The sequence below is a fragment of the Labeo rohita genome, chromosome 13 (genome assembly GCF_022985175.1).
Source record: "Labeo rohita strain BAU-BD-2019 chromosome 13, IGBB_LRoh.1.0, whole genome shotgun sequence".
Taxonomy (NCBI): Eukaryota; Metazoa; Chordata; class Actinopteri; order Cypriniformes; family Cyprinidae; genus Labeo; species Labeo rohita.
The window spans coordinates 11256938-11270905 of record NC_066881.1 but is presented as its reverse complement, the minus strand read 5'-3'; the positions used below and the strand labels follow the sequence as shown (position 1 = coordinate 11270905).

The 13968-nt window shown below is 37.5% G+C and overlaps 1 protein-coding gene across 2 annotated transcripts in view; it reads left to right on the top strand.

Annotated features, from left to right (window-relative positions):
• Positions 1–13968, top strand: part of sema4ga (sema domain, immunoglobulin domain (Ig), transmembrane domain (TM) and short cytoplasmic domain, (semaphorin) 4Ga) — a 51395-nt gene that overhangs the window by 28669 nt on the left and 8758 nt on the right. For both annotated transcript variants that reach the window (XM_051126090.1, XM_051126089.1), the window contains exons 4-14: positions 569–631; positions 706–804; positions 916–1009; positions 1089–1202; positions 2902–3056; positions 6571–6746; positions 10683–10830; positions 12432–12654; positions 12757–12896; positions 13082–13236; positions 13479–13540. In XM_051126090.1, the coding sequence (XP_050982047.1) occupies positions 569–631; positions 706–804; positions 916–1009; positions 1089–1202; positions 2902–3056; positions 6571–6746; positions 10683–10830; positions 12432–12654; positions 12757–12896; positions 13082–13236; positions 13479–13540 (1429 nt within the window). The remainder of the gene's footprint in view (positions 1–568; positions 632–705; positions 805–915; positions 1010–1088; positions 1203–2901; positions 3057–6570; positions 6747–10682; positions 10831–12431; positions 12655–12756; positions 12897–13081; positions 13237–13478; positions 13541–13968) is intronic.

The following is a 13968-nucleotide window of genomic DNA, read 5'->3' as shown; positions in this document are numbered from 1 at the left end:
GATGTGCAATGTAAAAGGTCATTCACACAGGAAATGCAATAAAACTGTATTTTAACAGTATTTTAAGTACATTTTGTTAAAAAAAATAACACTTTTGATTAAAAGTAATAGTAAAGACATTTGAGTTTCAAAATATTTATATTTTAAATAAATTATATTCTTTAAAACTTTGTATTCATCTAATAATCCTGAATTGTGTTTTGGAAATAAATGTTTAAAAATGATTATAATAATGAACATAATTATTTTAGTTTCCTTTAGTTTTTTATTTGGTTATTGGTGCTTTAGCAATGCAAAGGAGAGCACAAGTCATATTATGTGTTAAAGTGTCTTAAAATTTAAGCTTAAAATTTCATATTTCTTGAGGAAATACAAATGAGAATTCAGATTTTGTTTCACTATTTTGTTGCATCAAGTAATTGCATAGTAAGTTAATGTGAGAGTTGTTTACAAACACCAGTTGGTACAATTTGGCACTGCAACCTGGAGCAGGAAGTTTCTTTGCCAGGAAAGCATTTTTACAAGTCTTGACAGTTCAAGAATTCTTGTTAATCTTGTACTTGGACAGATTGACTGGGAGGCATCAGATGATCAGAAGCAACAATGCTTGAACAAAGGAAAAGATAACAAGGCAAGCCACGATCTCCATCTATTGTGTTATCATCTCTACTTCACATACTGATGTAGATGTCTTCTCCCTTACAGACAGAGTGCTACAACCACATACGATTCCTGCAGAGATTCAACAGCACACACTTGTACACTTGTGGCACACATGCTTTCAGCCCTCTGTGTGCATATATTGTAAGTAACTGGGATGGCTGCTTTTTATGCCTCTTAACACAGAGAGATTCTACTTTAGGATGAGAACCCTTATATATAGGACTGTCTGAATAATTTAATTGTGTTTTCCAGGATGGGAGGGAGTTTAAGATCTCGTCGGCCTTTGAGGAGGGTCGAGAGAAATGTCCGTATGACCCCACCAAAGGCTACACTGGCCTGTTGATTGGTATGGCATTAATAAATCTTCTAGCAATTGTTAAAAACAATCATATGATACTAACAATAAGAACTGTATTTTCCCTTAGATCAGCAGATGTACACAGCATCTCAGTATGAGTTCCGGAGCTTTCCTGATATCCGGCGCAACTCTCCGAATCCCATGTTGAGAACAGAAGAGGCTCCAACTCAGTGGTTACAGGGTTGGTCTGCTGCAGCACATTTTATTACTCAAATATTTCATCCCACACCATCAACATTACTATATGTTTGGATCTTTTAAAATAGTAGGTTAGTAATCTTTAGCCATTTAACACTTACAGTGGCGTCCGCAAGTCTGAGACCACCAAACTTGGTGTAAAGTTGTAGGACTTAAAAAATCGAAAACAAATTTTTAATTATTTTAGGTCACTAATCAACATTGTTGGGGCTAATGCTTTACAGGTAACAGGAGTTACGTAATCAGATTACTTTTTAAAGTAACTTTAAGTTACATTACTTTTAAACTTTTCAAATAAGTAAGACAAGTTACATTAATTTCACATTTATTGACAGCTCTCCTGTTCCCATATTGAGAGAAATCAGGATTAAGTGCAAATGCAGAAGTACTTCCTTCAACCTGAGGATTGTTAATTTCACTTTTGGTGTGAAAAGGCCTTTACATTTGCCAAAAATATAACTTTTGGGTTTTTTGTTATTAAAAATAAATAAGCAAGCCCAGCTCAGGTGACATTAAGTAACGAAAAAGTAAACGAAAAATTAATGTTATGCATTTCTTTCCATAAAAAGTGACTAGGTAACACAATTAGTTGCATTTTATTAGTAATGTCTTATTTTAAAAGTAACTTTTTCCAACACTGCACCAAATGTAAGTAGATGGTTCTCCACCATGTATATTTACAAATAAAAAAAATAAATTCTAAATTTAAATAAATTATGCACAGTACATTTAAAAATTTGGCAATCAGTAACTTTTTTAAAATAACTTAATACTTTATATGTGACCCTGGAACACAAAACGAGTCATATGTAGCATTATAGGTAGCATAGGTTTATTTGTAACATTGTACATTGTATGGGTCAAAATGAGCAATTTTTCTTTTATGCCAAAAAGTAAAGATCATGTTACATGAAGATATTTTGTAATTTTCCTACTGTAAATATATCAAACATGTTTGATTAGTAATATGCGTTGCTAAGAACTTCATCTGAACAACTTTAAAGGTGATTTTCTCAATATTTTGATTTTTTTGCACCTTCAAATTCCAAATTTTCAAATAGTTGTATCTCAGCCAGATATTGTCCTTTCCTAACAAATCACACATCGATGGAAAGCTTATTATATTTTTTTTGTGGTTCAGGGACATACATCAAGAATTCATTAAATCAAAAGTCAGAGTGTAACATTTATAATAAATTCTGTTTCAAGTAAATGCTTTTGAATTTTTTGTGCTTTTATTATAATTTCCTCAAAAACATTAAGCATCACAACTGTTTTAGTTATTGATAATAATAAGAAATGTTTAAGCAAATCAACATATTTGAATGATTTCTGAGGGATCATGTGACACTAAAGACTGGAGTAATGATTATTAAAATTCAGCTCTGCATCATAGGAATAAATTACATTGTAAAACAGTTATTTCAAATTGTAATAATATTTCACAATATTACTGTTTTGACTGTATTATTGATTGAATAAATGTAGCCTTGTTGAGCATAAGAGAAAAAACAGTTTAGTGTCATTATAATAAAATAGACATTTTTTTTTTTTTTTACCATTTTACCATTTTTTTTTTTTTTTTTACAATTTAACCATATTTATGTGCGGTATTGTATTATATTTTTAAATTTCACTTGCTGTAATGTACTAACAGCAGTCTGCCGTTTTGTCCCACACAGAGGCTGACTTTGTGGGCTCAGCGCTGGTGAAGGAAAGCGTGAGTAGCTCAGTGGGAGATGATGATAAGATTTACTACTTCTTCACTGAGAAGAGTCAAGAGCTCAGTCCATACTTCAGTCACAGCAGAGTCGCACGGGTCGCCCGTGTTTGCAAGGTATGAGGCTACTGAAGATATCTTCACTCCACACGTCACTGTACCTGTTCTGTCTCATCTGCATCTTAAAGTGATAGTTCACCCAAAAATGAAAATTCTGTCATTAATTACTCACCCTCATATCGTTCCAAACCCGTAAGAACTTCGTTCAACGTTGGAATACAAATTAAGATATTTTTGATGTAATCTGAGAGCCTTCTGACCCTGCATAGACAGAAAGGATGGTACCACGGTCAAGGCTTTTGGATGTCATCCTGAAGATAAACAAAAGCCTTACGTGTTTGGAATGACATGAGGGTGAGTAATTGATGACAGCATTTTTATTTTTGGTAAATTATAACTTTAAAGCTGTTCAATTGAAAAGTTAAAATTAGGGGCAAAAATCCAAACATGCTTTGCATACTAAAGTGCAACAAAAGTGGTTAAGAATTTCATCTCATTGATGGAAGCAAAAAACAACAAATGTTTGATTCTCAAGACAAAATAATGACACACAAAAATAGGGAGACGGCAAGACATTGTCCTCACATTGAGTTGTTCAGAGACACCCACTGCCCTGCCCTGGAAAACAGCACACATACTAAAAACTTCCTCGCCAATGCGTTTTCAAGCTCTAAACTGTTTCATTCTCAGCATTGTAAGGGCTCTGGCCTCAAAATGCTCCTTTATTTGAAGTGTGGTTTTCTACAGGTTTCCTAATAGGGTTTTACAGCAACGTTGTTGCCAGGCATCTCGCTCTCTAACGGCTGCCTTCCCACGAGACTCGCCTCCCTGTCTCGCTTCTCAACCCATCAGTCTAGCTCTACACACTCAGATCAAAGTGCCAATTGAAAATGTCTGCAATTTCACATCTTTTCTAGACTGCTACTCTACAGTGTTTATTTTACATCTGATGTTTCTGCGCACATTCAGTGTGCTACTCAATGACCAGTGCATATAAGTAAGTAGTTTCTCAAAAGCACAGAGCACGTCTTTATAGTCTTAAAGGTCAGGATGCTGGATGTTCACTGCAAAGGACATTTTGTTGTTGGTAACTGGCTTAATTGTTGGCTTAATAGTGCAACTGTTTTCAAAGCATGTGCCTAATATTACCGAGATACAACAATTTGAGTATCTGGAATCTGAGGGCGTAAAAAAAATCTAAACATTGAGAAAATCGCCCTTAAAGTTGTCCAAATGAAGTTCTTAGCAATGCATATTACTAATCAGAACTTAAGTTTTGATATATTTATGGTAGGAAATTTACAAAATATCTTCATGGAACATGATCTTTATTTAATATCCTAATGATTTTTGGCATAAAAGAAAAATCTATTATTTTGACCCATGCAATGTATTGTTGGCTATTGCTACAAATGTACCCCAGCTACTTATGACTGGTTTTGTGGTCCAGGGTCACAAATGTCAGTGTATTAGTGTACGGATGTGAATTCAACATCTCTTTCTCAGTTTTGACCAGCTGAATGCATCCCTGCTGAATAATGGTGTTAAATAAATCAATTTTGACCCCAAACTTATGAATCATAGTGTACATAATAGTGGGTTAGATAACATAGAATGAATTACATTATATTCCAGTGGATTGTGGTTGGGGCTGAGAAATGTGTGAAGCAGGCTGTATGGACTGAGGGTAAAACCAGCTTCTCTGTGGCAGTTCACACAGCAGGATCACCTTAATGAGTAGATTATTGTTCATTATCCACATGCTGGAGGGATTGAATGTTGTTAATGTACACTAGCTGACACTGATCTTGGGGAAAGCCATAATTAAGCATAAGAACTCAGCTGTTGTCAGTAACAGTCTGTATAAAGTCTTAATAAAAGCTTCCTGTTTCTTCACATTGGTGTAGGCTAGAAATCACTTGCAGTTTTTTAAAAATCCAAAAAGATCTGGGGTGGATTATCATATCAGTGCCAATGCATTAAGCTTTGGTTTCATATCACCATGCAGTACTGTACATCTGCTTCTGAATATCACCAGCTGAGATGATGGGACCATAAATCAGCATTCAAAAGCCAGTTTCCTTTTTTCCACAGTGGAAATTAAAGGCTATTACATTATAGCGTCAGTCTTATTACCGGAAACTAAGTACTGGGGAAACCAAGAATTGCTCTAAGACGCTTTGGGGTCCCGTCAAAATTATTCCTCCATGAAGATTAATTCCTCTCCTGGGAGGCAGCATGGAAAATTTACTTTATCCCCCTGACATGATGGGGTATTCCTTTACATACAAAAAACCCATCCAATTTAGTGCATTTCCCTTTCCCACAGTCACACTGGCGATAATGTTAGCTGCCACCAACCATGCCAAGAGGCAGTGATCCGTGTTAAAAGAACTTACAAGCTTTCTACTTCTACTCCTGTTTTGTAACACTCTTAAATTTTTCTAATACTATTAAATAGATATATACAGTTAAAGTCAAAAGTTTCCATACACCTTGCTGAATCTGCAAAATGTTAATTATTTTACCAAAATAAGAGGGATCATACAAAGTGCATGTTATTTTTTTTTTTGTACTAACCTGAATAAGATATTTCACATAAAAGATGTTTACATATAGTCCACAAGAGAAAATAATAGTTGAATATATAAAAATGACCCTGTTCAATAGTTTACATACACTTTATTCTTAATACCGTGTTGTTACCTGAATGATCCACAGCTGTGTTTTTTTGTTTTTGTTGTAGTGATAGTTGTTCATGAGTCCCTTGTTTGTCCTGAACAGTTTAACTGCCCGCTGTTCTTTCAGAAAAAGTTTCAGCTCCCACAAATTTGGTTTTTCAGCAATTCTGTGTATTTGAACCCTTTCCAACAAGGACTGTATAATTTTGAGATCCGTCTTTTCACACTGAGGACAACTGAGGGGACTCATATGCAACTATTACAGAAGGTTCAAACACTCACTGATGCTTTAGAAGGAAACACAATGCATTAAGAGCCAAGGGGGTGAAAACTTATTGAACTGGAAGATCAGGGTAAGTTTAACTTATTTTGTCTTCTGGGAAACATATGAGTATTTTCTGTAGCTTCTGAAGAGCAGTACTAAATAAAAAATATATGATTTTTAAGCAAAATAAGAAAAAATTACACAACTTCATTCTATTCAAAAGTGTTCACCCCCTGGCTCTTAATGCATTGTTTTTCCTTCTGGAGCTTCAGTAAGTGTTTGAACCTTCTGTAATAGTTGCGTATGAGTCCCTCAGTTGTCCTCAGAGTGAAAAGATGAATCTCAAAATCATACAGTCATTGTCAGTGTACACCAAGACTGCATTTATTTGACCACAAATGCAGTAATAACAGCAATGTTGTGAAAAATTATTGTAATTTCAGACAACTATTTTCTATTTTATATCTTAAAATGTAATTTATTCCTGTGATGGCAGCTGAATTTTCAGCATCTTTACCCCAGTCTTAGTGATCCTTCAGAAATCATTCAAATATGCTGATTTGTGGCTCAAGAAACATTATAACCAATCTTTCTTTCAACTGTTCTCTGTCCTTTTATCTTGTAGAGAGACAGAGGAGGTCTCCTCACGCTACAGAAGAAGTGGACCTCCTTCCTGAAGGCCCGTCTAGTGTGTTCCTTACCTGACTATGAGTTTCACTTCAACGTGTTGCGGAGTGTGTTTTTTCTGGAGAACTCCAGCTCTCAGGACTCCGTTTTCTATGGCATATTTGGTCTGGAATGGTAAGATCACTTTTTCTGCATAATGACCTATTTGTCTGTTTGCAATTGTGTTTCGATTTCTTTGTGGGTGTCAATTACATTAGTTATCTGTCATGATGAAAGTCACTTCTTCTGGCTCTCCTTCTCGGGAGGAGACCGTCTTCCTTAAATGATCCTGGCAGTTGTTTGTGGAAGCTTAAAGTGTTGTGCTGCCGTGCATTCAGGGTGGCATGCAAATGACGCCTCAGTCAATAGCGATTAAAGGATTCTGCCAGGGCGCGTCGTGTCATTTTGCTGTGACTGGCGGGTTTGTTGAAATGGATTTTGTCTATTAGTAAGTTCATCTGTCAACGCTGGCTCGCTCTGGCTGTTTACATCAAATAAGGTGGCAGCGTTTACAGTCCACCAGGATCATCAGAATGAAAATCGCTGACAAGCCTCTTGGTGCCTGGAGCACAAAGCATGTTTTATTCATAAGCAGGTCACGTTCTCTCAGGAGATCAGAGAATTTGTTCTGGACACGTATAAAGAAGCTTTGACTACAGTCATTGATAAAACTGTAAGATGTTGTACTTTGAAGCTTAAGGGCCACATTTCTGTTTTTGTCAGCGTGACAGTGAAACAATTTCTTGTTATTCAATTGTTTCCTTTCACACATTTCTTCAGAGCTAAACTGGTTATAACACATAGGTCACACACGCTTAACGTCTGCCGCTTTGACTGACATGACAGTCTTGACGCCCTGCTGAAACCAGAGGGGCGGTTCTGATGAGCTGCCAGGCAATCAATCTGTGGGCTGCGGCTGCCTGAGGTGCAAACCGCAAACATATGAGTAACAGTGATGAATGACAGGACAGGCAGGACTATAATGCATGCTACATTACAAAATAATTAAGAGGCAGAAGGAGAGAGAGTGAGACAGGGAGAGACAAATCAAATGAGAATGAGTGCGTCAGCTGAGCTGTGATGATCTGATCACACTGACCTCTAGCAGGGTAAGGTTGAACGACTGTGGTGTCACTGTGTCATCAGTTTGGGTGTAAAGTTTACTTTGACGTGGGTGCTTGTTTTCCTGAGTATTAGGCAATTCTGAATCAGACATGGAATCTCCAGTAAGAGACCTCTTAAGGGAACAGTTCTAGAATTGATGTGTGTGTCATACATTATCGACTCATGTTTTTTCCCTTTTTTGAAAACAATAAAAGGAGTTATTTAACAGAATGTTAAAGCGTGTCTTTTACATTAAAAAGTGAATGGCACTTGAAACTGTGGGGCTCCATAAAGATTTTGTGTGTGTTATAAACACTTTTTTTTACATTTACAGTATATGCTATATTTTTTATGAACGTATGAAGTCGGCCTTTAAACACGTGCATAAAAAGGAGTTGTGTTTTATTTAGCAAGCATGTAACCACTCATAGATGGACAAGACCACTTACATTTACTAAATACATGGTCTTTAAAGCTTTTTAACAGGTATAGCGCCACCTACGTTCCGTTCTCCATAAAACTTTGCATGCTTGCTTAGAATCATCTGTCGCATATGCCAACCTAGTGATTTTTTTGAGTTTTTGTTTAGGATTTATAGGCTTTTGGGTATATTTGGACACAGGACTTTTCTAAATGACCCCATTATAGCTACCCAAAGAGTAAAGTTGCAAAAAAAAATCAAACACTTACATAATCGAGAATATTTCATGAACGATTTGATTGACAGCAGTGGTTCTTGAGGCAAAGTTGCTCAGTATGAGGAGATATATAAATATTAAATTATATAAATATTGTGTGAAAAACCATGTGATTACAGAGGCGCCACCTAATGGCCGATTTCTTTTAAAGTTCTAACAGACCCCTAGGGCCATGAGTCAAATATGCCTACCAAGTTTCAATGCAATTGGCCTCCATTAACCTTGTCTAATAGGTGCACAAAATTCATTGGCCAATGGTGGCCATGGTTTTTGACGTGTATATCCATATAGACATTTGTGGTACTTTGGACAAAGACGCGGTAGACCAATTTTTAAGTTGATTGGACTAACAGGTGTATAATTATAGACGTTTATAGACGTTTGAACGTTTTGGCAGCACACTGCAACAGTGAGTGGAAATTTTATCTTGTTTTGATAATTATTGATATTCACTTTCCAGAGAATCTTTCTGCACTGGTTCCGATTGGGCGAAAAACCTAGCATTAGTTTGCAAAAGTAGATTTTTAGAAAAATCCAAAATACCCAAATGTTGCTAGGGTGACGATTTTTTTGAGCCAAGGATTCCAGCGACATAAGACACTTAAGCCTGCGACTAACAGTTTAGGAGTTTTTAGTGATTCTGTACTTTTGGTCGCTGTAGCACCACCATCAGGCAATTTGGAGCAAGATTTAGTGACGTTGTAGACGGTGTGAGTACTACTATCCTTCCAAGTTTCAAGTCTCTACAACTTACGGTTTGGTCTGCCCAATCAGTTTTAGCTAGAGAATGCTGATCATTGGCATTTCTAACAATTACAAAAGGTTTTCACCGCTTCACTTTTGAACCCCTAATTAATATATGTCAATTAAACTATAATGTATGTGGTTGTAATCTTCTGACTTATTCTTGCAATTTTGCTAAAAATAACTGTAATGATACACTGATGACACATTCGAATTAGCAGTGTTGCAACAACTAAATTTGCACAGCTTAGTAAGACATGGTACAATGTTAAAGAGCGTAAGAAGTATTGGAAAGAAGTAGTGAACCAGTCTGTTTAAAACATCCGATTGTTGCATTCCGATGCCTAGTGGCAGTCGCACAAATGTTTCAAATTGGTTGCAAAGCAGCTGATACCCTCAGGTTATTTGCAATGGTAAAACGAATGAATAATGAATGCATGATCATATCCAAACAAAACAATTGGTCGCCAATTCATTTGAAAGAAAGAAATTGCAGGTTTTCAATGACTGAACAATGTAAATAATTCTATAATAATTATCAAATAATTAGGCGTGCTTGTTAATTACAAAGACACTAAAGACCGCAGCCTCTAGGTTCAGTTACTAGTGCATCTGTTGAGATCAGGAGAGTGATGTTTACCTGCACAGCTCTTACTAGCTAGCCTTCGTTACACCCCCAAAGCTCAAATTAGTCAAAAGACGGCTTAACGGCCCAACACTCTGATACCATTTGACCATATTGTTGAACCCTATATATGAAAACTGAAGTTTTAATTTTACTGACAATACTTTTTTGGGGTCATTTTCTGTCAGTGTCACTGAATGAAAAAAGAGCAGCTTGGACTTTCTGCTAAATCTCTCCTTTTTAATTTTTTAACAAAAATAATCGTATGGGTTTCAAATTCCACTGGGTGAGCAGATGGTGACAGAACTGCAATTTCTAGTTGAACTATTCCATTAAACTACTACTGGAAGCACTCTTTTCCCTCCATTGCTGTTTTTTTCCCTAGAGTCTCTTTTAATAAGTGCCCCTTCCTCTTTTTCCACTAGGTTGTAGTTATCACTTGAGGAGCTTTGTCTATGTTCCTGTCTCGCCCCCTTCACCCACTCACTGTCATCTCTCACCTCTCTCACACACTTTTTGATAAATTTGTAATCTATTTTTCGTGTTTCCATGGTTACACAGTGGGCTTATGAGGGTTTTATGCCTGCATGCCAAAGGCCTTGAGAAACAATGAGCGCAGCACAGGCTGAGAGGCTCTTCGATTAATAAACCCAAGTGTACAAACTGGAAACTGGCTCAACCACAAAGCGCTCACACCTAGGCTGATTCACCACTTTCATGAATGCACCTTCTATTCACAAATTTTCTTTGTGCTCCCTTGAAATGTATCCTAAAGAAATGGCTGAGTGTGGGTGTTCATCGTCCCAGCTTTGGCTCAGGGTTTTACCTGACATCATGTAGTGTTGGATTTCTGTTCTTTGTACTGCTTTGAAAGAGTACTAACCAGTGCTTCTTTTTCAGGAAAAACGTAAAGGCGTCTGCTATCTGCCAGTACTCCATATCGGATATCCAATGGGCCTTTGATGGGCCTTACATGGAGAGCAAAGAGGACTCCAGCTCCAAATGGACCCAGTACACAGGGAAGGTGCCAGAACCGCGACCTGGCTCGGTACGGCCAACAGTAGCTATACTGGATTACAGTAACACTGATCCCCTGTTTCATCTTACATTGGCCTGATTATCTCTGAAACACTGCCTTCTTGCTGACTCTGATGGGGAAGCACAAGTCAGCACTTCATAGGAGGAGCTCCTAACCTTTCTAATCGCTGTGTGCTTTGCACACAAGTCTTTGCTTCAGAGAGCACAGCGAGGTACAGGTAGAGTGCCGATCTGGTTTCATCCAGAAATCAGACGCTGATGAGCAATTTTATAGAGTGCACGTGGAGAAAATGGGCTTATTTCATCAAAGCATTTTGCCATGGAGATTAGTAGCAGGCAGAAAATCTCTGCTGATTGGCTGCATTATGAATTTTGAATCTGTGATATTGCTAATGAGCGAGTCTGTATGCGAGCAAGCAGCTTTAATTGCTGCTCAGAAGTTCCCAGAAATTGAAAGTATTCTGGTTTTCCTGGCCTATTTTAGGTTCTTGGAAATGAAGCATTTTCTCTTCTGAAGCTTTTCTTCTCGAACACTTGAACAGCGTCTGTCAGATAATTGAAATGACAGTTAAATTATGTCAATTTTCAGTCAAGATCCCGAGAATAGCTCAATGCCCTACGTTCTCAACAGGTTCTTGGAAATTAGTGTGCAATCCCACTGTGCCAGAAGAAGGAATCCTTTCAAGGCTGAGAAAAAAAAGGGCAGGGTATATATGTAGCTATTGTCCAACCTGATCTCATGATGAAAACGTACCTGTGGGAACTTTTTCACAAGATACGAAATACGCAGCGTCATGTACGTTTTGGGACATATTCAATGTGAAATGTCCACTGGGAGGCGCTGAAAGAGAGATCATTTTTTCCCCCGGAACAGATGAACGTACATATGATACGTTTTATGTGATGTTGGTTTTGTAGGTGTCACCGCAGTTCTGATTTAAAATGGCCATTGAGTGGCGCTATAACTCTAAAGTTCCATGAGGTTATAAAATAATGTACCATCTGTACTACACCCAAACCTACCCGATAATATGAAGAAAAACTTTCATTGTGAGTCATGTTTTTCATGAGATTCGTATTCATGGATACGTATTCTAAGGGGCCATTCACACAGAACGCGTTTTTCCATTCCAGTGCGCTACTTTTTCATTGCTTTCTATGTAAACGCGCTTGACGGACATGCATGACCATTACGCTTGCGTCTTCCGTCTTGCGTCTTTTGCAGCGCCTCTCACATGAGCACTGTGGCACTCATCAAAGTCAGTTCCAAAGCTGTGGACCAATCAGAAGAACTCGGAGGCAGCTAAGACGCGTTCTGTGTGAATGGCCCCTAAATCCAGTTCTGTGCCGGCTAAGCTATTGAGCGAGCTTGTTATGTCTGGAAATCTAAACATATGGAGCTGCAATCATAACTGTGTATGAAAACGATTACAAGTACTCGCTGTTTTACCGCCCCTAGTGTTCATTTTTGTTAAAAAAAAAAAAAAAACTGCAGTGATATACTTATTCGCATCTTGCGAAAAAGTTCCCAGAGGTATGTTTTCGTCATGAGTCCAGGTAGCTATTGTCAGAAAGTAATGTTACCATGCTCACGCTTTTCTTTTTTTCCAGTGCATCACAGATCAGCTTAGAGCAAAAGGCATCAACTCATCCACCAACCTGCCAGACGATGTACTTCACTTTGTCCGTCGCCATCCGCTCATGTACAGGCAGATCCTTCCTCAAGAACAGCGCCCCCTGCTGTTTAGGAGGAATGTGGATTACACCAAAATTGCTGTACACAGAGTGACTGGTCTAGATGGTCAGATATACCACGTACTCTTCATTGGAACAGGTAATGTATGTTACAGTGACCTTTCTTTAGCTCTTATCTATCAAGCACTTAATGCTTTTATTGAGTGCAGCTGGGTTCTGAGTTGTTTTGATGTTCTTCCAGATGAAGGTTGGCTGCAAAGGGCTGTGAAGGTTAATGGTCAGGTTAATGGTCAAGCTAAAGCTCAGCTGCACATCATTGAGGAGCTGCAGCTGTTTGAGGAACCCCAGCCAGTGGAAAGTATAGTCATCTCTGAGAAACAGGTGAGAAATGAAACTGTGCACATCCTGGAAGTTGAATTAAATCATCTCTAAATCCATCATTACAACAGGTTGTTCCCATTATAAAGTCTTCAAATCTTTTACATTCTGTTTAAACTGATATGAGTATGACTTGATTTCGTGTACAGCCCACAATGTGATTCTTACTACCCACTTGAACCTTTCAGATGAGTGTGTATGTGGGTTCGCCCACCTCTGTGGTGCAGTTGCCCTTGTCCACATGCAGCAGATACTCCTCGTGCTTTGACTGTGTGATGGCGCGTGATCCCTTTTGTGCCTGGGATGGACTGGAGTGTGTGGAGATTACATCACACAACAGAAGGTGAGTGCGTGGTCATGAATACTAGGTACTTCTGCAGTCTGTTCTTAACTTTTTAATTAGTTGATTGAGTACCAATATGACAAACAGTGCATTTAGTGGCGGTACTCGGTTAATAGAGCTCATAGCTTGAGTTAGTGAACTCTAATCATTGAAACATTAATATATTGGTATCATTTTGGTTGTAAGATGATTGTTTTTGTTTATGCCTGCATACTAACAAATAATAACTTCTTTCTACACAGAGCCAATCTGACACAGGATATTCAGAATGGAAACCGAGGCTGTGATGAATCCACAGCAGATGGTATGAAAAATCAATAATAATCCGTGTTGAAGTGATGATTCAGTGTTGTTTTAGAACTATTTATGTACTATTATAGTGTTTATTAATATAAGCTTTCAATTTTGTATTTTCAGCTTCATTTTAATTTTAGGGTAGGTTTTAGTCATTTTGCTTTATGCTTCTGTCATCTTTATATTTGTATGTGCTTTTAAAAATGCAATTAAAATTTAATGTTAATGTTTTTAAGTATTCTCTTCTGCTCACCAAGCCTGCATTTATTTAATCTAAAGTACAGCAAAAACAGTAAAATTTTAAAATGTATTTTTTTTACTGTTTTAAATAGCTTCTTTCTGTTTGAATATATTTTAAAATGTAATTTATTCCTGTGATTTCAGAGCTGAATTTTTAGCATCATTACACCAGTCACTTGATCCTTCAGAAATCATTCT